The sequence below is a fragment of the Euleptes europaea genome, chromosome 5 (genome assembly GCF_029931775.1).
Source record: "Euleptes europaea isolate rEulEur1 chromosome 5, rEulEur1.hap1, whole genome shotgun sequence".
NCBI classification, from domain to species: Eukaryota; Metazoa; Chordata; class Lepidosauria; order Squamata; family Sphaerodactylidae; genus Euleptes; species Euleptes europaea.
Window position 1 is genome coordinate 36311855 of NC_079316.1, and position 24367 is coordinate 36336221.

At 39.7% G+C, this 24367-nt stretch overlaps 1 protein-coding gene across 1 annotated transcript in view; it reads left to right on the plus strand.

The window, feature by feature from the left end:
* The window catches only part of COL4A4 (collagen type IV alpha 4 chain), an 80886-nt gene that overhangs the window by 45195 nt on the left and 11324 nt on the right, over positions 1-24367 (plus strand). The window contains exons 22-38 of the mRNA XM_056849623.1: positions 593-665; positions 2331-2437; positions 3984-4167; positions 4810-4878; positions 5339-5446; positions 5852-6070; positions 6676-6837; positions 10182-10352; positions 12043-12186; positions 13153-13260; positions 13486-13661; positions 14554-14617; positions 15843-15917; positions 17816-17923; positions 18895-19002; positions 22287-22358; positions 22968-23096. Of these exons, the coding sequence (XP_056705601.1) occupies positions 593-665; positions 2331-2437; positions 3984-4167; positions 4810-4878; positions 5339-5446; positions 5852-6070; positions 6676-6837; positions 10182-10352; positions 12043-12186; positions 13153-13260; positions 13486-13661; positions 14554-14617; positions 15843-15917; positions 17816-17923; positions 18895-19002; positions 22287-22358; positions 22968-23096 (2077 nt within the window). The remainder of the gene's footprint in view (positions 1-592; positions 666-2330; positions 2438-3983; positions 4168-4809; positions 4879-5338; positions 5447-5851; positions 6071-6675; positions 6838-10181; positions 10353-12042; positions 12187-13152; positions 13261-13485; positions 13662-14553; positions 14618-15842; positions 15918-17815; positions 17924-18894; positions 19003-22286; positions 22359-22967; positions 23097-24367) is intronic.

Below are 24367 nucleotides of genomic sequence, written 5' to 3' on the forward strand. Positions count from 1 at the left end.
GGGAAGAGGTTAAAGAAACCCAAAACAGAAAACAGTTTGCCGTGCTTGTGCTGTCAACTGCTCAAGACTTACAATGTCATTGGCCAGGGAAGTTGTAAGGGGAGCCTCCTCCTTCTCCATCGTCAGATGCTGAGGCCACTATGTTTGAAGCGGATGAGTGCCAAAGTGCTTACTACTTTTGCTTCTGCATTGGGGCTGTGGAAGGAGGTGCAGGAGCTTTCCCTTAACTCCCAACCGTCCCCCCATTTGCTGCCAGCCCTTGTCTTGAGACATTGGGTGGCATGCAGCTGGGTGGCACAGCAGCGAAGAGAAGGAAAATCAAGCAGGCAGATGCCTGGTCTGATAGCCTGAGAGAGAAACACTGTAAGAGAAGGGGAGAGGGAGGAAGAGCAAGAGAGGCATACTGACAGTGAAAATGGGGGGAGGCAGAGAGAGAAATTGTGAAGGAGAAGGGATGTGGGAGGGAGAAAAAGACAGAAACACTTACTGGGAGAGAAGGGGTGGAGGGGAGAGGGAAGGAAGGAAGCAAAAGCAGGGGGATAGTATGCCCTCAGTGCAAGTTCTTTGACATATTTATTTTTAAAATTATAAGGGAATACCAGGTTCCTCTGGATTCACTGGAGAAAAAGGAGAGAAAGGTGATTCAGTTAGAATAACAATAAAAGGTAAGTATGTATCCTACTGTACCCATGGGTTTTTTTAATTGGTGAAACTTTGCCTTGATTACTTCATATTTTATATTGCTTCCTGCTTTTGGAAGAGAAGCCTCACCATGTACAATGTGTGAATCAGCTTGAGTGAAGGAAAGGAATGAGACGTGTATCATCGGAGACACAGAGAAAGGAAGGAGCAGCTTGACAGAAAAAGCAGTGGTGGTGGTTGCAGTCCTAAGAACAGTTATGTGTGAGTGAGCCCCTCTGAATAAAATGGGACTTACTTCTGAGTAGACCTTCTTAGGATTACCCCCAGAGTATGTATATGGGTGAGAGAGAAAAACAGTGACAGAGATGGGTTTGTGTGTGTGTGTGTGTGTGAGAGAGAGAGAGAGAGAGAGAGAGATCACTTGAGCAAGATGTGCAGGACACAGACAGAGACTGTGTGTGTGAGGGGATTACTATCCAAATACTGTGTAGCTCAACTTTTATAAATGCAGTATTTTAATGTATCAGCTCACCCAATTTTTCAGGAGTTTTGTGTCCTTTGTAAAGCATCAAAGTATGTGAACAGAAAATATACAAGTGGGGGATTTGCAGGAACTTGCAGGGGGCATCTTATTTTCTTGCCCCCACTATTTCCTCTTTCCCTTTCCTGGGATCCCCCATAGCTTCTTCCCTTTTCTTGCTTCCTTCTCTCCTTCCCACCCACCAGCCAACCAACCTTTATCTGCCCCCTCCCTTGGCAGCCTCTACCTGGGAAAACTGGCCAAGTCAAGCAGTACCGGCTGAATCAGGTCCAATTGTGTGGTGGGAAACCTGCAAAGACATGCAGGGGAGTACCTTACTTTTCCCAGTAACCTTTCACCACAATATTTCATTTTTCCCTCCTCCTAGCAACCCCTATATTCTCATCCTTCCCTGCTTCATTCTCTCTTTCACATCTATCAGTCAACCTACGTTTTATCTGCTCCCCATCTTCAGCAATATTTATTATTTATTTACTTCATTTATGTTCCATTTTTTCTCCACAATGGGGACCCAAAGCAGTTCACTTCATTCTCCTCTCCTCCATTTTATTCTCACAACAATCCTGTGAGTATTGGCTGCAGTGCTGGACTTGTGGCTAAGTGTTTGACTGGGCCAACATCACCCAGTGAGCTTCCACAGCAGAGTGGGAATTCAAACCTGGATCTCCCAGATCTTAGTCTGAAACTAACTACTACACCACACTGATTGTCATTGGGTGGCTGTTGTTGAACAGTAGGAAGAAGGTGGACCTGGCTTAGTCATGCAAGTTGTGTCATAGCAAGTCATCCAGACCTTGGTGCCAGGCCTGGCCCTGATGAGTCCTCAAAGGTCAAAACAGCTCTGGAAATGTCCCTCCCTTTTCCCCTGCCGTTTTTGGACAGAAATGAAGAAGGCTGGCAATACTCTTGTGGTTGCCTAGCAACAGACACAGGGCATCTATTGCTTAAAGCTACAATCCTCCTTTTATCATTTTGTGGGGTTAACCCCCTTTGCAAACCTCAGGCTTTTCTCAGGTTTGTAAAAAGATCTGTCTTGTCTGTCCATTGCTCCAATCTCTGGATTTAAGTATCCACAGAGGGGCCATGTTAAGAATTAGCTATATTGATTTTCTTCAAGTATTGATTGTAATCTCTCAATTGCTTAAAGGAATAAAGGGACAAAGGGGCACTATGGGGGACCCTGGACTTCCAGGACAGAATGGCCTTCCTGGTAAGGATGGAGTTCCAGGAGTTCCTGGTGAAAAAGGACCTCAGGTACAATTAATTGTCTTGACAACTGTTTTACCATTCATTTAAATCATTTCCCCAGTCCTCCTGGAAAAGGAGAACTAAATTACCAATTTTGTAGTCTTCTGCTCACCTGCAGAAATTTTGTTCGCTGGCTGATGTAGCTTTTTAGGGTTTAGTTCAATTTATCATTTGAATAATATTCTTCTAGAATTGTTCATGAGGCCATTTTTCTTTCAGCAACTCTTCCCACCAAACTACATTTTTCTGTAATCTAAAATGTGTGTGTATACATGGGAGGGGGAAAGAGAGGGTGCTTGAGGATTCAGCTGGAGAAGTTGCTGGAGGCATGCACATAGTTGATCACAAGTATAGAAAAGTAATTGTTTATGTAATGCATTTACCCAGATTGCAGAATAGCCATGCTGTATTCCCCCCCACTCCATGTGTACAGTGGGATATTGTACAAGAGGAAAATATTGTTGCCCAGCACAATTCAATTAAAAGGTTGGGATTTACTGCTGTGATTGGTGTACAGAAGAATTTAGAAGGGCATGTGTTAGGTTTTCGAGGATATCAGAACTCTAGTTTGCAATGGGAAGAAAGTCTTTATTTTAAAAAGGGGAAGGGACATAAAAGGTGCTTTAAAAGTTCAGGATTCCAAGCAAAGAAATGTATGTGGGAAGGATCCTGGTATGGGAACAAGAAGGGGGGTGGTTAAGTGAGGAATTACACACATGAGAAGCAAGCAATAAAACAATTTTTAAAACATCCTAACACAACTGACTAGATTTCTTCCCTAGCGGTTTCACTCATGTTCGCCCAAATGATCTGGAGTTCCAGCAGATCTGAGAGCCCTTATTCATGAGCTGTGGATGGGTCCATCCACAAATGAATACACCAGGAATTTCACTGAGGCTCATCCACAAATGAATACACTGAGGCTCAGTGACAGATCATGTGCCTTTTGGATAAAGTTTATACCTTTCTCTCATCTCCCACCCCTTCCCATACTTTTGAAAGAGATTGAAAAGGGAAGGATTTGACGGGCATTTAAGAAAGGACAATTGTCAAGGGTCAGAGCTTTGAAATAAGAGTGGCGATGGGGGATTTACACCTTCACAAAGTAGCACCATTCTCCATTATAGGTAAGAAGAGTGCTTCCAAGTCAGAGTCACAGAAGTGGTACTACAAGTGTTTTGGGAATTGATAACATGGAAATAAAAGTCATATAAATAAGGACAATTGATTAAAAATGGGGAAATCATTGTGGGTCCAGTTGTTACACATGATAATCACATTTGGAATTAGAATACATTTCAAATGTGTTAAAAGCATTATAAAATGTAATACTATCTTCAACATATAGTGTGCTCTTTGTTTCCTATTTTTCAGCCTTATCCATGTTGTAACTTTTTCAAAATTTTAAGTCTATACCTGGGCTCAAATTGGTATGATGATTTGCAGCTGACTACATCGTAGTGGGATCTGGCACCTACTTGAATGCAACACTGTTTAGTGTTTTTCAAGTCATGTATATGCTATATTGCATATCTGTATAAATTGTTGACAGGGTGATGATGGAATTGCTGTATCAGGTGATAAGGGATTTCCTGGCCCTCCAGGACTTCCTGGCCCTAGAGGGCCCCCAGGACCATCAGGACTTGGAATCCCAGGTCCACATGGCATCCGCGGTCTACCAGGAGATCCAGGAAGCACTGGTATAAGAGGATTGCCTGGCCCCAAGGGGCAGAAAGGTAAATTTTTAAACGCGCAACTCAGAGAAAAATAATTTTTGTTGGACATTTTCTTGAAATTTTTTTGATGCATTAATTGCAGTGCTATAGTGTGAATAAAATATTGATATATTAGATTTTGGTCTCATTGTCCAACTTTATGCTTGTTTACCTGCATGTATCACTTTGTTCAGTAGCACTTGTTCCAAAGAAAGTGTGGTTAGGATTGCAGCTTCAGTTTTTCCTCTGCAACGATAGCAGTGAAATACATTTCATCCTTCTAATTATTACCAAAAACTGCAGAGATGTTTTGTAATTTTCTACTTGCAGTTTCTGGTGCTAGACCAATGGATCTAAGAGATACTTCCTTGTGTTAAGACATTATGAATATAAGACTGAGTGTTTCTTGAGTGTTGCTGTATTCCTAGACTCTGGAGAAATTCTACCTACCTAACCAGTAGACTATAAAGACTTCCAGGTGGTGGGGGTTTTCCTGGGCAGTAACAGTATTTACTTGTCTGCTTTCTAGTTCTGTGGCTGCCTATTGCCCAGCCCTGACATTTTCAATCAGCCAGTTGAAATTATGCTTGGTTGCTTTTTTGGGGAGTATTGAATTATATGACTAATAATCAAATGTTGACAGATGTTCTTCTTCTGTTTTAGGGGGCACTGTTCAGCATGCAGTAGGATATCCTGGGAATCCAGGCCCTCCTGGTTCTCCAGGTAAACCAGGTATGCCTCAAAGTGCAAAATACATCAGGACCAGTTATCTGTTCATCAGGATCAGTTATCTGTCTTTAAATTTTACAGAATAAAACAGACCACTGCAATTTAAACATATAAAAATAAAGCACGAGGCAATAACTCTCAGCATTAAAAGAAAAATACAAAAGCAAGATCAATGTAAGTGATAACAAAATTAAAAGGTAAATTAGTGTTTTTTCACTGGTGAAAGAGGGAGGAAGGGCCCTTTTTAAAAACTGAGAAGCCTAAACTGGGGATTGTAGGACCAAAACTGTACCAGATGGGGCTGCAGTGAGGAGAGGAATCAGGTAAGATCAAGCAAAGAAGGTGGCACAATCCTGCCCTCTACATTTTCATTAAGGATCCAGCAAAGTTTGAGTGTATTTTACAGAAGTCTTTAGAACCATTCAACTAAGTCATGCTCAGTTTGTGCTCTCTGCATATTTAGGTCCAAAAGGATCAAGAGGACAACCTGGTCGACCTGGTCCCAATGGTTTTGATGGCCCAAAAGGCCAACAGGGCAAAGCAGGAACATTAGGCATTCCTGGTCCAGAAGGTAAGTGAGAGAAGGCCAGAGTATTTTATTTGTTAGATGTAGGAATGCACAGATTGCAATATGAACTGTTAACCTTGAATTAGTTCTGCCTCTTTTTCTTTGTGTGCTATGCAAACTCCACAACAGTAGTTTAATGTTGTAAGATCATCGATTAAATTCTGTTTTAGGAAAAACCTGAGGCTCAGTGATAGATCATGTGCCTTTTGGATAAAGCCCAGTGCTTAGCTCCTTGCATAACTAGCTAAAGTAGATCAGATAGCAAAACTGAGTTTGGGACTCAATGTTTACCTTGGTTGAAAGTCCTACCCTGTTTGTATTTTAAAATGTGTGTATCTAAAACACTGACAATTTCAATTTCTTATCATTAAAGCAGTTTAAAATTACAGAGATTTCATTGTTCTGTAGGTATCAGGGGTGAGACTGGTGATCTAGGTGAAGACGGTAAAAGTGGTTCTAGGGTGGATGGTGCCCCAGGATTGCCAGGTCCTCCTGGGCCTAAAGGTCAGAAAGGTGTTCCAGGTGATGACAGTTATGGCCCTCCAGGAATTCCAGGCATCAGAGGACTACCAGGACTACCAGGTTTGCCTGGTATAAGAGGGGACACAGGTCTTCCTGGGATTCAAGGTATGAGTAACATTTATACAGATTAATCTTTTATTTTATTTTTAGATTTTGTTTGGGCCCCCAATTCTTGGAGAGGGAGCAGAGTAGAAAGCATGATAATATTCATAAATAGTATTTCTCACATAAGAAGTTGAAGAACATAAGACCTGGTTCTGTTTGGAAAACTATAGTTGAAAAAAGGAGAAGGAAAGGGGGAGCGCTTAGAGGTAGAATCTCATGGGCTCAGAAAAGATGAGGAGAACATTCTGTCAATCTGTGAATAAAGAGTTGGCCTTACCATGGAATACTGTGGCGCGATTGCTTTGCGATGCAGCTTTTAGCAGTGATTCCACTTTCCTTCTCCTGTCTCATCTTTGTTGTCTAAACTAAAGAAAATGAGTACAAGTCCAGAGCAGGGAATGTTTAAGGTTGGGACAGAGATAATGTTTAAGGTTGGGACAGAGATAATTTGGTTAGGAACTTTATTCAATGAATCAATACCAGGTTTAAGTAAGCTGTGTCAATCCAAATTAAAAAGAACTCCTTCCAATTAATGAGAATGTTATAATGGAAAGTGGTTTTCTTATCTTAATTTTTTGCTCCTGAGAAATGTAATCTCTTTGCAGGACAGCCTGGCACACCAGGATTCCCAGGAGCTAAAGGTCTTAGAGGAAGAAAGGGGTCTACAGGAGCCCCAGGCTATCCTGGCTCATCTGGCCTGACCTGTGACAGAGGCTTGCATGGGCCACCAGGACCTCCAGGCAATGTTGGACCACGAGGCGCTTCAGGTGAGCACATTACAATCAAGGAAGTACATCAGGGAAGAAAGCATCACATTCTTCAATGTTACCAGGGTGGCACAGTCATTTCTCTTGGGAAATGTCATCTCTCAATAATGAGCAGAATCCCATGATGAAAATATTGTCGAAGGCTTTCACGGTCAGAGTTCATTGGTTCCCATGATGAGTTTGTGTGACCAAAAGGAGGAGGTTTCCTACGATTACCGAGACCAGCCTGCCCAGGTAGCAATAGCAGGATTCCCCTCCCCCTTTCTACTCCTATTGGAGGGAGTGTGCATTAATGCCTTAATTTTCTAATGACTTTTCTTCTCCCCCTCTGGGAATGAGGCCTATGGGAGTTTCCCACTTCTGATCCGTGGAGTTGGGCATTTGTTGGTGGTGTGCTCTTGCTTTTATTTTTTGTTTTAATTCCTTTCTCTGGCTTTTGGTTTTCCCTTCATGGGAGAGAAAATTCTCATGTAGGAAGATAACAAGTGTGCTGTGAAAGAGTTTTTTCTGACCAACTGGTTTGGGGGGCTTGTTTTGGCAAGAGAGATTGTCATGGGAGAGTAGTATATTTTGTTATTGGTCAGGGAAGGTGTTTTGTTTTGTCTATTTTGTTTGTTTTATCTTATTATTTTATCTTATTTATCTTATTATTTTATTCTATTTGCTGTCATATCTATTATATTTGTTTAAGAGGATACAAAGTAATATAAAATGGATTTTACCCCAGGAAACTTGGGTGGTCAATGAAATCTGTTGAACAGGCTATGTAGCATTTTCAGTTAGGCTTGTGTAGGTAATAATGGAAGGCACTCAAAGTGGCTTGTTTAATTTCTAACACATTACAATGTGCTGTAATAGAGCTGAAGGAGATTTCTTCATTAGCCTTAGCTGTATATATGAAATTTAAAAATGAAATTTAAAAATTATTCCCTTATATTAATATCAGTTTATTTACCCCCTGAGTAATTGGAGGAAGATAAGGGATTTAGTTGAAAGATTAGTAATATCCTATCCCAGAGCTAAGCTGTTAATTGCTGGTGATTTCAATGCTTGAATTGGATCTATTCACTAACAATTATTGACAGCTGGAGGGATGAATGGGTCTGAAATGGAGAGATGGGATATTTTTATGGCTCTGGATATGAAGAGAAATGCAGCGTGGCTGAGTCTGCTGGATTTTGTTGTAAAAGGAAGACTTGTGATATTGAATGGACAGAGAAATATAGATGATAAAGAAAAATCCACATGAATTTCTTAAGAGGAGCTAGATTAATTGATTATTTTTTAGCTTCCCCAGTCTTGGTTCCTTGGGTGATCAGTTTGCAAGTAGAGGCTTTCCATGGAAGTGATTATTAGACTGTGGCCCTCACTGTTAAAGAAAGGCCTCGTTTCATCTTTGGCCCTTAAGTGTGATATTCCATTTACTCAAGATAATAGGATGATGAGGCCAATCCCGTGGTCCTCGTCAGTGGAGACAGAGTTGATGGTTTGATGTCTTCTTCTAGTTGCAGGAGCCTCATAGAGGAGCTATATAAAATGTCTTCTCCCCCGCATCCCCCAATTTAGTATTGGAATTCATTCATTGGTTACTAATTTAATGTTGTAACCATATTGTAATATCTCAATATAACATAACATAAATATCAGATACAGACATATGCAAGAACGTGTGTAAATAACATTAGAATGTATCAAAATTTATAGTATATACTATAAATCCATCCAATCACTACTTAAAATATGCCCAGTACTCAGCAGAGTTTAAAACTTAAGGCATAGTTTAAGTAGAAAACCTTATTAAGTAGAGAATATGAATTTCTTCCTAATTTTAATAGACAAAAACAGCCATTTGAAAAGAAACTATAAGGGAGCGCATCTGCCAGTAAAAATGTAATGCACTCCTCATAAGAACCTGAAAAATTAGTAATGAACTGTGCAGCAGTTTATTCCTTATAATTCCATGAGTTACTATAACAGAATAGCTTATCTATCATTGGGTGAATGCAAAGTCAGCATAGTCCCTCACAGGAGAGGAGAAGGAGAGAACACCAAAGGGACAGCAAGAGAAGGAGGAGTCAGAGAGAAGCTCCCAGCTTTGGCAAGGAGAGGCATTCTATTCAGTAAGAACATAACATACACACAATCAGGTTCCAATGCAAAGAAAAATATAATGTGTCTACCCCCGCCCCCAGTGTCCAGGCATGCTGACTTTCCTTTAATCCAACATTTATGTAGGTCTTCAACTCCAGTTTGGGGCAGGGAACATGTGCCATGAGTGTGGCTTCTTACTGTTAGGTTCTTTCTTCTACCCCCACTTCCATTTCCAAAAGCAAAGCTCCAATTCACAGCACAGGACTGGAGCAGCAGAGGCCTGTGCAGCTGGCTTGGCACCTTGTTGCCTGACTGCCAATAGATCCAGAACCCCAATGCTCCTTTTCCTTATACTAGCACTAATGCTGACCTAGTGGGAACCAGTTATCTGACTGTTCAGACAGCTAGCTACTACAGTAGGCAGCTCAATTAGTTAGTCTGGTGGCATGCGCCCGGTTTTCTTGTTTTCTCTTTCATGTGGATGTCCTTCATAAGTATAGAAAGTTGTGCTGAGAATTGGTGATGCTGGATTAATTTTCAGTTAAAGTTACAGAATGGATGGGTGCTTTTTACAGACTGTAGGCTTAGTGTTGGGAAGTACCCTCACATTGGTTGTAAAAAATCATCATGAGATTCTGCCTGTTACCAATAGGAGGTATAGATGATCTGACCCTGGAAACACTGAGAATGAAAATTCACAGCTAAGTGACAAGTTTTTCTTTTCATTTAATTCCATTCCCCATTTATCTGTGTCGATAAAAATAATGATGGTATTCTATTTTGAACTTTTGTTGCTCTCCGTGATGAGGAGCACCTTAAACAAACTAAAAAAAAATGTGTATGTGAAAAAGAGGCTTTCAGTGGAAAGGCACCCAGACATATTTATCACAGTTGTTCTAAGTCAGTAATTTAAAGCCCTGAGTTTTTAGCATCCAATGCAGTACATGAGAATGAAATTTGGGAGGGGGGAATCTCATAATGGTGGTTTTGTCTGGAAATGACCATCAACTATCCTCCTTTTATCCTCTGAGAAATGTTGGAGGTTATTTCATTATAAGCTCAGCTACACTGAAAAACAAGTCACGAAGATGATAAGTGGTAGGACTGGGAGCTATGACAATGGTAGAAGTAACATGGAAGGAATTTGGACTGCATGGGCCTAGGGGCTTCAGAGAAACAAATTAGTTGGCTTAGGCTTCTGGAAGGTGTGCATTCCACCGCTGAAGGTTGTCTCAATGAAAATGTTTTCTCAGGTTTAAAGGGCTCCAAAGGCCTACAAGGAGATGTGGGACCACCAGGCCCAGCTGGAATGAAAGGTATGCCAGGAGTTCCTGGAACAACAGGGCCCCCTGGACTTCCAGGCTTAAGAGGAAATATAGGCCTTCCAGGAGATAATGGATTGCAGGGCCTCCCAGGACAAAAAGGTACAGAAGCTCTTGTCTAAACCGTTTGCATTTCAGAATAACTCTCCTGTTTATTACATATGCTATACTTCTAATCATTGGCTCTCATATTTCCTTGGCTTTTAAAAGCCAGATGGTAGGCAAGTTCAGCTCTGGACTTGGGCCCACAGTCCAGAGATAATGACACTGAAGTGGGCATGGACAGGAGTATTAAAGTTTAATTCGAAGTCACAATAAGCCAGTGTATAAATAAGAGTTGGATTAAACTATGATATAACGTGACATGTGAAACTATGATATAACATTTGAAACTATGATATAATGGGACATTTCCGTGCAGTCCATGCCACTGATGGTGGTTTGTTGGTGGGTGCTAAATTGGGTTTCTAAATCTTGATTGGCATCTGGTTTATTAACAGTGTGTTTTAGGTACTGTCAAGTCACTTCTGATTTATGGCGACCCTATGAATAAACGAGCTCCAAAACCTCCTATCATTAACAGCCTTGCTCAGGTCTTGCAAACTGAAGGCAATGGCTGCCTTTATCAAGTCAATCCAATCAATTCAATGTCTTCTTCTTTCCCTACTGCCTCCAACTTTTCCTAGCATTATTGTCTTTTCCAGTGAGTCTTGTCTTCTTATGATGAGACCAAAGTATGATAGCCTTAGTTTAGTTAATTTAGTTTATAGGAAATCCAGGCTTGATTTGAACCTACTCATCTGTCTTTTTGGCAGTCTCTTCTTCACCTTATTTTAAATGAAAATTTTCTTCTTGTCATCTTTTTTCACTGCCCAACTTATGCATTCATACATAGTAATGGGGAATATCGTTGTATGATTATCTTGAGCTTGGTCTCCAGTGACATTTCCTTACACTTAAGGATCTTTTAAAATTCCTTCATAGCTGCCCTTCCAAGTCTCAGTCTCCTTCTGATTTCTTGGTTGCAGTCTTCCTTTTGGTTGATAATCCAAGGAATAGAAAATCATTATTACTGTAGTTGATGGTATGTTGTGATGTGTGAAGGCAGATTTCCTAGTTTATTCAGTAGCAGTGCCCCATCAGCCTCCTGTATACAGAGATGGGTGTACAAAGCAACATGGAAAAAAATGCTACATTCTGCTGCCAGTGGTGCTTTCTCAGGGCAGCCCCTCTCTTTTCTCTTGTTGCCAAGCAGGAGTGCAGCTCCAGCCTCTCTAGGAGAAATTTCACAGACAGCGGGACAAAATATCTCAATCATATGCTTTTATTTTGTTTGCCAACATACATGATACAAATGGTTCTACACAAAACATGGCCAAAATCATTTCACAACCCACTTACTGCCATACTTAAATCCCAAAACATGGCTCCTTCTTCACGAACCCTTTTTATATCCCTGTAGAAATCTGAAGCTGCATTGATTTTTTCAGTTTGTCATATGTCGTCTTTATTGCATGGTTTGATAGAAAAAGACAGATGTGTTACACTGTATCACCCATTACAAGGTCCTTGTGGCTGAGTACAGACCTCTCAGCACATGTCTTATCAAAAGTCCTCATTGTCACCACGTAGGGGTCACAAGGACCTTGTTTAACATGTGGATTGACAAAGTCCTGCAGTGCCCTAAAGACTAATAAATATGTTATGGCATGAACTTCCTGTGATATTATAAACCCCAGCAATTCAATACAGTATTATTTAATTTCACGTTTATCTAAATATTTCTGTTAAGGGAGCAAAGGATCCCAAGGTATTCAGGGTTTCCCAGGGCTACCAGGAAATCAAGGAGAGAATGGAGTTCCTGGTGTAAAAGGTGAACAAGGACAAAAGGGTCAGCGTGGGCCCCCTGGAGAATGTGGATCTATAGGCTCCAAAGGTATGTAGTTGTTACTGTTTCTGATACTCATTGAGTTTTCTCCAAGCAAAACATTATTAGCTGTTTTACCAAGTCCCTTTCAAAAGAAATTTCAGTATGTAATAATTTAACCTTGTGTAATAACTTAACCTTTGCTTAGTGTGTTGAAACTTAAATGCCCTTATAGTTTCAAATGTCTCCTGAAGAAATTCATCTGCTAGTCTAATACATGCACACAGGTCTTTTTTAATGCATCCAGTCACAGCCTGTTTATTACAAGTAATTAGCTGTCCTGTGTCATAGTAGAAGCATAGGATATATATTACAGAAATTAGAATAAAAAGTCCACAACTCCATTTTAACATTGTGGTCAGGTGCTTGGTGTTGTAATTGCCTTGATAAAGCAAGTGGCAGTTCATCCCTAGAAACAAGAGGCATACTAACTGCTCTTCTGGCTGCCCCATCTTATTCTTCTCCCATGCTCTAATCTATGCTCTATGTTCCTGCTAGAAAATGTACACGTTCCTTCTTTCCTTCCAGTATGCATCTACAGAGGACATTGTCTAAATAAGAATCTTTGGGGCATGGTTTTTTTTCCCCCATTTAAGGCACCTAGTAGGCAGATCCAGCACTGTCTTTCCTCTTCCCTTTCTCCTTTCTTTTGCTCTGTCAAACACAGAAGTGAGACAAGGAGCAAGAGGCCTTCAACCAAACATCAATGAGGTGGGTGGACAATCATTAAATGCCTGCCCTCCTGTCATCTTCTGTAAGGTCCTTCTGTATTTCAAGTAGTCAGTCAGGGTGCGCAAACATAAGGGGAGGCAATACCCTCTAAACATCTAGCTCTTTATTTAATATTTAAATAAATATTTAAAATCTGTTATCTGTCCAGAGGCATAACAGGCCAGGATCTGGAGCCCAACAGAGACATTTAAGCTACAATGTCATGGCAAAATATTTGCATATGTTCACTATGCTTCTTGTAAGGTGAAAGAGGGCTTCCTGGCGAAGACGGCTGTGTTACTCTATTGGCTGAGAAAGGAAAAAATGGGGAGCCAGGCCTTTCTGGTGAAGAAGGGTTATTAGGAACACAGGGTAAGCAGACTTCCTATTTTCTAAACCCCAGGGGATAAATATTTAGTTCAAACTCTCCACTAACTTCTCCAGGTGGTGCCTGGTTTTTGGGAAGTACTCATAACTCCACAATTAAGCAACTGTGAAGTGTACTATTTCAGAATTGTGCAAAATGTACTAGACAAAGAATCCTTTCAATTTCAGGTTTTATAGTTCATTTATAACAAATGCATGAAATACTTCCAGGTGACAAAGGCAGTCGTGGATTCAGAGGGATCCCAGGATTGCCAGGAAGCAGTGGACTTCTGCGAAAGGGTGAACTTGGTGATGCTGGGCAGATTGGTTTTCAAGGGTTGCCAGGGCCACCTGGGCTTCCAGGATTGAGAGGAATCATTGGTTTTCAAGGACAGCAAGGCGAGCAGGTATGCTGAAAATTATAAAGGGCATGTAAACCTAATGGTTTATACAGTGTAAAAATTGCACTGATTTTTGGCCTGTAGGGTTGCCAACTCTAGATTGGGAAATTCCTGGAGATGGTGGGTTTGGGAAGGGGAGAGACCTCAGCAGGGTATAATGCCAGAGTCCAAAGCAGCCATTTTCTCCAGGGGAACTGATCTCTGTAATCTGGATATCAGTTATAATTCCAGGAGATCTGCGGGTTCCACTTAGAGTTTGGCAACCCTACCTATGTATTGCCTCCAGAGTCACTGCATTTGCACAAGGTATACCATGCCAGTAAAGTTTGCTGGGGTTTCCCCATTATGTAGGTGATCTGGGAGCATACCAACACAATGGCATAAATAGGAAGAGAGCCAGGAAGACTGAGACGGGGCATGTCAGAAGGAAGGCTTAAAGCATTTTCAGAGTATGTGAGAGTGGTATTGCAAGGATGTAAAGCCTCGTTGAATGCCAGTGAAGTCTGATGCTTTAGTAATTCTTTCCCATCCACATATGCAAGCCTTTCAGGAACTGAAATGTATCCTTCTTCTGTCACATTTATGCATTGTTTTCACAGACTTTGCTGCATGAGCAAACATAGAGTAAATGTCAATGTAAACAAATCCAGATATTAAAAAGTCATATTCTGCTATTTACATTATCCAGTATTAATCTAATTATATTATTTGCATTAATCTAACCACACCATATTGTCTATCATCATTATTTATTCAGGGTTTGGCACATTAAAATTATTAGATTAATACAATATACATTTTGTTCACAGGGCTTTAAGATGAAAAAATGTTGTTACGGGATGTGCCTATTTTATATAGTATAACTAATGTGCACAATTTCTTTTAATAAAATAATCAGGGTACACAGGGATTACCAGGTATTCTGGGGAAACCAGGACTTGATGGTGCAAAAGGACCGAAAGGTAATGATGTGGTGGTGACAAAAAAATCTAATGAATATATAAAAAATACTTGGTGTTGGGATTTTGGCAAATGCGCTCGGAAAGATAAATATACAAACATGAATAATTTCTTGTAAACAAAAGATTATTATTCGGATCCAAAGCCTCTCACCTAACTAAAATAGCTGCTACACTAGGCTATACTGTACTCTGACTCTGAGCAATAACCAACCTGCTCTTGAAGCTGACTTCTTAACCTACTACCCTTGACTTTTTAATTCCCAGCACTAACCTGCAATTGCCTTTTTTTCAAACCCACACAACCTTTTTTTTTTTTTTTTTTTTTTTTTTTTGCAATACTATACCTAGGCCTGGAAGCTGACTAATTTTTTTTGTAACTACAACCTGTGATGGAAGTATGTAAGCCAGGCTTGCTTTGTATTTCCTTTGACCATGCTCAGAAAGCTATGGGGGATGAGAGGATTGTCATGATTGGGCAGATAGTTAACACTTCCTCTAATGTGTGACTGGGAGAGCTGCCTCCCTCCCCCCTTTCATCCCATTGCCCAGAAAACCTGTTAAATTGGAGAAAACCAGGTATAGCATACCTAAGATCCTGGCCATGGATATTTCTTAATATTTCTAAAAGCATTTAAGACCTGGACACCAGTATTCCCAAGAACCCCAAATATCATCTGGCTACCTGAGTATACCTGAAAAATACCAGAAATATCTGAACACACATCCCTATTTGTGAGTAGAATACAATTGTGATAGAGGTCTCCATTATTTATTCAATGAAGATTTTATGTCTGATAGTAATCATATCACTCTTTACTATTATTAGATTTGATTCCTATTTGCTCTATGCCTTCAAAAAATATTTCCAGATCACTGCCATGTACCTTAATTTGGACAAGCTATGCTGGAAGGGCTGATATGAAAGCAATTTTAAAATGGTATTTGATGGTTTGAAAGAACATAATGGCCTGCGTCCAGCCGAAATTTCCATTACTAGAAGGAGGAGTGGTTTATACCAATTCCCCCTCCCATGGTAGGGTTCTGATTCCGTCCCTCATACTGTCCCTGGGGGGTCCCCAGTCACCCTCAAGCAGCATTTTTTGAGACATTTTGGGCTACAGCACGTGTAGATTTTTTTGTTATCATAGAGAAAGAAACTTATTCGCATTTTGGGTATGGTCTATATCTTGTTTATCAGAACAATTTCCATCTTTAACTTGTACAGGTAGCAGAGGTGACTCAGCCACTCATGTTGGCCAGCCTAGTAAGAGAGGTCCTCCAGGAAATCAAGGATTGCCAGGTGATAGTACTTCTGGTTATTTTGCAAAAAAAACATGTTGATTAAATGATTCATCTGCTCCTTTTCCTTTATTGGATTTTCATTTGTTGGCAGATTTCATGACTCAACGTCAGGTATTTATGGCTAACTAACTTTTGAGCCGTGAAGTGATAAATTATGGCTGGTTCATACTTTATGTGGCAGACATATTCACCATGTGCATGCTGGATGTATTCTGTGAACATTGGAAAATGTGAAGGGGTTAGGGTTATCGATCTATTTATTTTGTTACACCGTGTATACATTTTGTAATGTCCTTTATAGTCTCTTAGTTGTCAGTTTTGCTATTATTGGTTCAAGGTTATGTATAGAAGAAGTTTTTTAACTTTTTTTAAAAGCCATAGTTCTTTTACAGTGTGCATGAAGAAAATTCAAGGTTCAATCCCTGGCTTCCCCAGTATCAGAGCTGTACCAAAGAATGCAGAGAACTTCTGCCTTTCAGGATAGACAGTGCTGGATTAGATGAACCAATGGCCTGACTCAATATATGGCAGCTCCATACATTTATCTTTCCATACTTCCATGTGTCAACCATATTTGTTTTATAAAGTGGCCCTAGGGTCCATGCTACTACCTAATAAAAGTCTTATGTTGCCCTCCAACCTGTTTTGGACAGATACCTGCCTGAAAGGGACCAGGAGCACTTATAATATACTTATTCTGGACCATTTAATGCATTACATTTTAAATGTATATCTGGGATGGTTGGTATAATGGGAACTTAGGAAGATGTTCCAAATCTCCAAATGAACTGATCCCAGCCGGTTGTGAAGGAACTTAACAGGTTTATTTACATTTTATATAATGTGGGCCTAGAGGCCCAAAATGCAACCAATCCAGCAGCCATCTTAATTCTACACTATTTTGTTCAGATACTAGGAGGCAGATGGTCTCTCATCCAAACATTAACTTTTTATCAATAGTATCATTCTCTCTATATAACTTTTATTACACATCTAAAATTGTAAAGTGTAAATGCAATATTCATTTGTCTTCACATATGTATGTTGAATATATGTTTGGTCACAGTTTCCTGTTGAATGTTTACTTAGTGGCAAACTTGACTGTGCTTTTATATGATGTGTAAAATACCTACAGTCACACAGAGAGATGAAAATAAAGACCAGCAATATTTTATTCATGTTTTTATGAATTATATGTGGCAAAAAGGCAGAGTGATGCAGTAGTAATATTGTTACAGCTGAGCTACAGTTATACAGAACGGTCTTCTCTAGAGATTTTGTACAGCTGGGAAGGGGCCGTGGCTCAGTGGTACATGCAGTGCTTGGCATGCAGAAGGTTCCATGTTCAATCTCTGGCATCTCCAGATAAAGGGAGTAGGCAAGTAGGTGATGTGAAAGACCTCTATCTGAGACCCTGGAGAGCCGCTGCTGGTCTGAGTAGACAATACTGACTTTGATGGACCAAGGGTCTGATTCAGTAGAAGGCAGCTTCATGTGTTCATGTGTGTTCAGCTTAGCACTTAATGGTGGACTATGGAGTCTGAATTAATTGAATCTGATGGGCAGTGGCTAGTGCGAGCTCCTAGAATGCACCAGAATCATCTGCCTGGGTACTGAAAGAAACAATTTGTTCAGCATTAAATTCGGGCACAGAAAGAAATGGTCCTATATTTTTGGAAAGTATTGGGTCATTAGTGCTGACGCTGTTGTATTCGAGCTAGCATGTGTGCCCATAAAGGCACTATTTGGCATTCTACCACTCATGGAGGAGGCAATATATTGGTATGTTACTGAAAAGCTGTCTGCTGAGAAACACAACAAAACTAAGTACTTGGAAATATGCTCTACTAGAAATCTTTTACACTACGAAATTGTTTAATTTTTTGTTCCTTGAAGGACCTGCTGGATTACCAGGTGTTCAAGGAGTATCAGGTGTTCAAGGGGAAACAGGAACACCAGGACCTAAAGGGGTACCTGGAAATCCAGGAACTCCTGGCTTCCCAGGTAAGGAGGAAGAAAAGAAAGAAAATGTTTCAATCTGTTATTACAAATAATCAGCTACAAGGTCACAATGGATAAGTCATTGGAAAACTTATCAATAATGAAATAATAAAAGCAGAAGAGAAATTAAGGCTGATGTACAGGCTCATATGACTATCTTAAACCATAGTGATATCTATTGCATCAACCTGTGCTTTGGTAAGTCAGTCATGTGCCTAATGATGGCAAAGATGGGGTTCAAGCTAGAGTGGCATTTAATGGTTACAAACATTTGAAAAATAATTGTTGCTTTGGTATGCCAAAAGTTAGGCTGGTCTGAATGCATTGTTGATATTATGTTATACTTTTACAATCCCCCTCTATTTTTTTTTTATTTTGTATTGTCTTTGCTGTCAAGTCACATCTGATTTATTGTGACTCTGTAGGGTTTTCAATGCAAGAGACATTCGGAGGTAGTTTGCCATTGTCTGCCTCCTTGTCATGACCTGATATTCCTTGGAGGTCTCCCATCAAAATACTAGCCAGAGTCAAGGCTGAGAGTGTGTGACTGGCCCAAGGTCAACCAGCAAGCTTCCATGGCATGAGTGGGGATTTTAATCTGGGTTTCCCAGATCCTAGCCCGGCAGTTTAATCACTACACCATGCTGGCTCCATAATCCCCCTATATACACCTCAACAAAATATATCCATTCTGTTGTGGAGGAGCTGAACCGGCAAGAAGAAAGTAGCAAATGCTTTTTGAGTGGCTGTAGCTTAGTTGTAGAGTATCTGCTTAGCATGTTGAAGGTCTTCAGTTCAGTCCCTGGCATCTCCAGTTAAAAGGATCAGGTAATAGGTGATGTCAATGACCTTCACATAAGATACTAGAGAGCTACTGCCAGCCTCAGTAGACAGTACTGAGCTTGATGGTCCAATGATCTGATTCAGTACAAGGCAGCTTCATATGATTTGACACACATCTTCTCTACCTGTAGGAGCTCAGGGAGCTGCAGGATTAGCAGGAACTCCAGGTGAGCAAGGTAATCCTGGCCTTTTGGGACCTCCAGGTTTTCCAGGATTACCTGGACCCCCAGGTAGAAAAGGTAAATATTGTAAGTGGTAGATCTTTTATGAGATATGACAGCAAATGTAATAATATTCTGGACATGGAGTAGGGGGTCACAGGGTGGGGGGGAGGTAGTTGTGAATTTCCTGCATTGTGCAGGGGATTGGACTAGATGACCCTAGTGGTCCCTTCCAACTCTATGATTGTATGAGTATTGAATTAATGGCAGCAAATATAATTGTAAGCCATAAAATGTTGGGCACTTTGGAAATACACCTTTGACCTAATCATGCTGTCACTGAAGTCAGGGGTATGTCTTAATTCCTCTAGGGGTCAAATTTGATTAATTCTTGAAATATTTTTTTAAATTTTGAGCCTCTAAACAGGCAAATAAACATCTTTGAGCAGATCTCTGAAGAGGCAGCATATAAATTTTCAAAATTAAATGAATAAATCTATAGAATGGGGTACAGTTACTCATGTACAATCAAAAGTGTCACAGCTCTTGCTTTTGCATTAATGGTATGAACTAATGTAGGGAATTAAGTTTAGCAGTGGAATATGAGTCAGCAGCCACCATCTTTGTTTTATATATTATCATGCACACAAGGAAGAACAAGACATCTGTTCCACAAGATCCAAGTAATTAAAGGGAAATTTAAAGCATGGTTAGGCATACTGAAAGATCAACACAGAAATACATCAACTGAACAGAACAAAAAGATGGAAACAATACACTCAAGAACTATACAAAAGAGATGAAAGCATAACAGATTCCTTCCAAGGAGAAACTTCTGAAGAACAACCTACAGATTTTGAAAGTGCTCTGAAAACAATTGGGAGGAGAAAAATCACCTGGAGTAGATGAGATATCTATACAGCTATTTTAAGCCACAGAAATGGAGTCCTGAAATTTTAAGAATATGCCATCAATTATGAAAAACAAAACAATGGCCCACAAACTGGAAACAGTCAATTTACATTGCAATTTCGAAAAAGGAGACATAAAAGCAGCATTTATTAGACCATCACATTAATTTTTCATGTGAGTAAAGTGATGCTCAAAATCTTTCAACAAAGACTGTTATTTATGGGAAGAGAAATGCCAGATGTTCAAACTGGATTCAGCAAAGGAGAAGGCACTAGAGATCATACTGAAAATTCATATTGGTTACTAGAGCATATGAGAGAATTTCAGAAGAAAATCAGCATATGTTTCATAGATTACAGCAAAGAGTTTGACTGTCTGGATCATAAAAAGCTATGGCTGGTTTTAAAAGAAATGGGTGTGCTATAGCATCTGATTGCTTTGATGTGTAACCTGTATTCAGGACAAGAGGCTACTGTTAAGACAGAATATGGAGAAACAGAATGGTTTCCAGTTGGCAAAGGTGTCAGACAAGCATTTTATCTCCCTATCTCTTCAAACCATATGCAGAGCATATCATAAGGAAAGCTGGATTAAATTTAGATGAAGGTGTAGTGAAAATTGGTGGAAGGAACATTAACAGTTTAAGATATGCAGTTGACTACTGATAAAAATTAAAGCAGAAAGTGCCAAAACAAGATTACAGCTGAACATCAGGAAGACAAAATTAATGACCACTGGGGTATTATACAACTTTATGGTTGATTACGAAGAAATTGAAATTGTTCAAGATTTTCTGTTCCTTGGCTTCATCGTCCACCAAAATGGAGACTGCAACCAAGACCTCAGAAGGAGTTTGAGACTGGGAAGGGCAGCCATGAAGGAGCTAGAAAAGATTTTTGAGTGTAAGGATGTGTCGCTGGCAACCAAGATCAAGTTAATCATGTCATCATATTCCCCATTACAATGTATGGATGTGAAAGCTGGACAATGAAGAATACTGACAGGAAGAAAGATGATTCATTTGAAATGTGGTGTTGGAGGAGATTTTCATGGACCTCCAAATACCATGGACCTTCAAAAAGACAAATAAGTGGGTTTATTGTGTGTCTGAAATGAAAACTTTTAATAGTCAAAAGAATTCATTATTTTTAGACTAAAAATCCTACTTGCTGCTTATTATGCCAACAGTGGTCTTATTTAAACAATCTTTAGATGTAAGAGAATGGTATTCCAGGGGATGCGTAACAAACCCATGGCTATTTTAAAATTGCTTTCCCAAAAGCTATAATTAAAGGTCTAGTCCTGAAACCATACTTATTTGAGTTACCCTTTACATTTACTTCACTGGTCACATACATTTAAATAAGGCTAGCTACAGACAGTACTGTGCTGTAAAATATAGCAAATAATGGCTGACTTCCACTTCAGCAAACTGAGAGTATAGAACTGTGACTGCTCCAAATATAGACTTACAAGTGTTGCCGTTGTAATGGATTGTTGGCAAAAATGTTAGAAATTGCTTAGAAAGCAAAGTAAACAAAACTATCAATCATGGTTAAATAAGCCAAGAATCGAGAGAAATCTAAGCAACAAATTAGATACTGATGCTGGAGTGAGTTGCTGCATACTGGCCATGTCTCTTGCCTAACATTTAGCCAAAAAAACCTACCATAAACAGATTTCTGTTTTCACAGATGTTCTGTTAAGAATTCTACTTCTGGGTCAATAGTGGTCACTGGTTATATGGCTCATATCAGATGAAACAGAGTAGTCATGGAGAGAGCCGATCAGTCCTGTCTTTAAGGTAGAACACCTTCAAGATTCATCTTTCTTTCTTTCTTTCTTTCTTTCTTTCTTTCTTTCTTTCTTTCTTTCTTTCTTTCTTTCTTTCTTTCTTTCTTTCTTTCTTTCTTTCTTTCTTTCTTTCTTTCTTTCTTTCTTTCTTTCTTTCTTTCTTTCTTTCTTGCCACTGGTAAGTCTCCTCCCCCCAAACTAAGGCTCTTCTACACATTTTAAAAAGTGCCAAGAGAAGTGAAAGCGTGATTGTTACTTTTATTTTGTAATTTTTAATGAAATGTTGCTCGAGTGAAAGAGAGGCTATAAATACTTAACTAACAAAATAATAGAGAAGAAGTAATGTTAAAGAATTAAATCCGCTCGATTTTTAATGCCAGGAAATCTGTTGTCAATGTACAAAAGGAAAGAAGCTCTTTGGTTTTATTGGCTTCCTAAGCGTAAATTTTTTACTTTAAAAAAAAGTCCACATCTGCTAACGATGTGGCATATTTTTCAGCTGCCTGAGGTTTTCAGTAAACATCCATGTCAATGTTCAAACTGAAAAAAAATATTCAATGTTTTATTTATGTATTTATTTGTAAAATAACTTCTGGTTTTTCTCCCTCGTTTGTGGTTTTGGGTTTTTTGTTTTGTTTCTTTGCAATATTTCAAAGGTCCTCCAGGATTGCCTGGACTAGATGGCTTGAATGGACTACAGGGTCAAAAAGGCTTATCAGGACCTCCAGGTAAGGAATGATAATTGATATATAAACTGCATGTTAAACAATTTTAATACCAAGTAATAAGATCATTCTTTTGGCTTTGGTAAAAATCATACTACATCCGGAAGCACAATAGCACTTAAATTTATTATTCCAATATTTAAAGCTTGGATCATCCAGCAATTATTGATCACTATTAACATAATGAGAATGGACTAGATCATGAAAACTTTATAAGAAAACCAAATTTAAAAATAATTTATATTAAGGTCAACAGTTATGCAGCTGAAAATCAGTGTGATATTTGCTGCATTTCAGGCTTACAAGCTCGTTGCAACCAAACTAAAAGGTCCAGAGAAGTCTGCATGCATGTGTAAAGCAATTCTTGCATTCCTGAGATGGCTTTTTAATTGCCAATTTTACTTTGTGGCAATAGCCATTTATACTTTTTGGGATGCTGCTCAGGCATACTTACCAATCTTCAGGTGGTCTTTCGGGGGGGGGATGGGATGCTCCAAGGGTTCCAGACTCACCTGGAAAGGCAGATATACTGCTTCAGTTGGAATTTCCATCTTGTACATCTGTCTTTCATTCATGTGAAGCTTTACATTGTGCAGTTACTTTCCTATAAAGGTTTAAGTGAAATGGGGCCTCCAGGATGCATTGGAGAACCTGGATCCAAAGGCAATAGAGGAGAACCTGGACCACCAGGAATTTCCCTCCCAGGACCCCCAGGAGACACAGGCTTGATAGGGGCACCTGGTAAGTTTTCCTCCAATAACTAATTATTAACTAATTAAATAGTTAATAATTATTAACTGTAATTATAATTATTATTATAACGACTTATTATTAACTTATTTTCCACTAGACTATTGATGAGTAGTATATGAAGCACATATGCTTGGGATTTCTTTATACAGTTAATAGATAGAAGTTGTTCCCTGTGGCTGCGAAGATTATTATTGCTAGCAGTATGCAAGAATGTACCTCTTTCTTAAATCAGTTAGGAACACACGGACTTTTGAAATTAATTCTGAATATTGGGAAATCTTAAGTTACAGCAGATTTCATGGAAGAAATTAAAATTTCGTACTCAGCAGGAGGCATCCTTAGAATGGGGACTTTGCCCACCTAGTCCCACAGGGAAGATTCCTTCCTCATTCTCCCCGGGGAAGAGTCTGTTCCAGTTGTGTATCTTCTTTCCATGCAAGTAAGCAGGACTGCCTGATAGATCCTCAAACTCACAAAACTTTTCTTCCTATAGCTTCTCTTGGCTCTCCCATTCCTCCAGTTGGTTTAGTTAATTAGGCTGAGGAAGTATACAAGCACTATGACCCGAAGCAAGTTCAAAAGCATTGTGGGCCCTGTGGCAGCTGAGAACCTGCCAGGAATTGCAGAGAGGCCGGTCTACTAGAGCAATTTGAGAGCCAAACTGCTCTCTGTGACATACTTCCCCTAGCTTGAATATACAAGAAACAGCAGCTGTTGCATTCTGTCTTCATTCCAAAGCACTGGAAGGGGCAAATCAATGGAGAAAAAAACCCTGCCCATGTCAGAATCGTACCCCAGCAAGATGCTCCCTACTCAGCAACAGAGAAATGACAAGGAGGCATGAGGTCCAATTCCCTTGTAGATCAGGCATCATCCCCACCCTCCACTGTACCTAGATGCAGTATCGCTCCCAAATTCATTTCCTGATTATTTTAACAGGACATCTAAGCCTAAGGAAAGCACAAAAACGAAAGTTGTACTACCATTCCTCTTCTAATTCATGGCTTATCTTCCTCTTGCTCAAGACTGGGATCCTGGAAGGGACACCACCACGAGCATACTCTCTTCCTCCTCAAGCACAGTGAATCCCAGCTCCGTTAATCCCATTAGATGCTTCCCACATGACAGCCCAGTTTTCCAGCTCTTGACAAACTTCCCCTTTCCAAAAAGATCAATGGCTGATTATTTTTTCAACTTAACCCACCCCTCCCGGCGCAGAGTTATGTTAGCCAGATTAAACACATTCCCATCAGCTATAG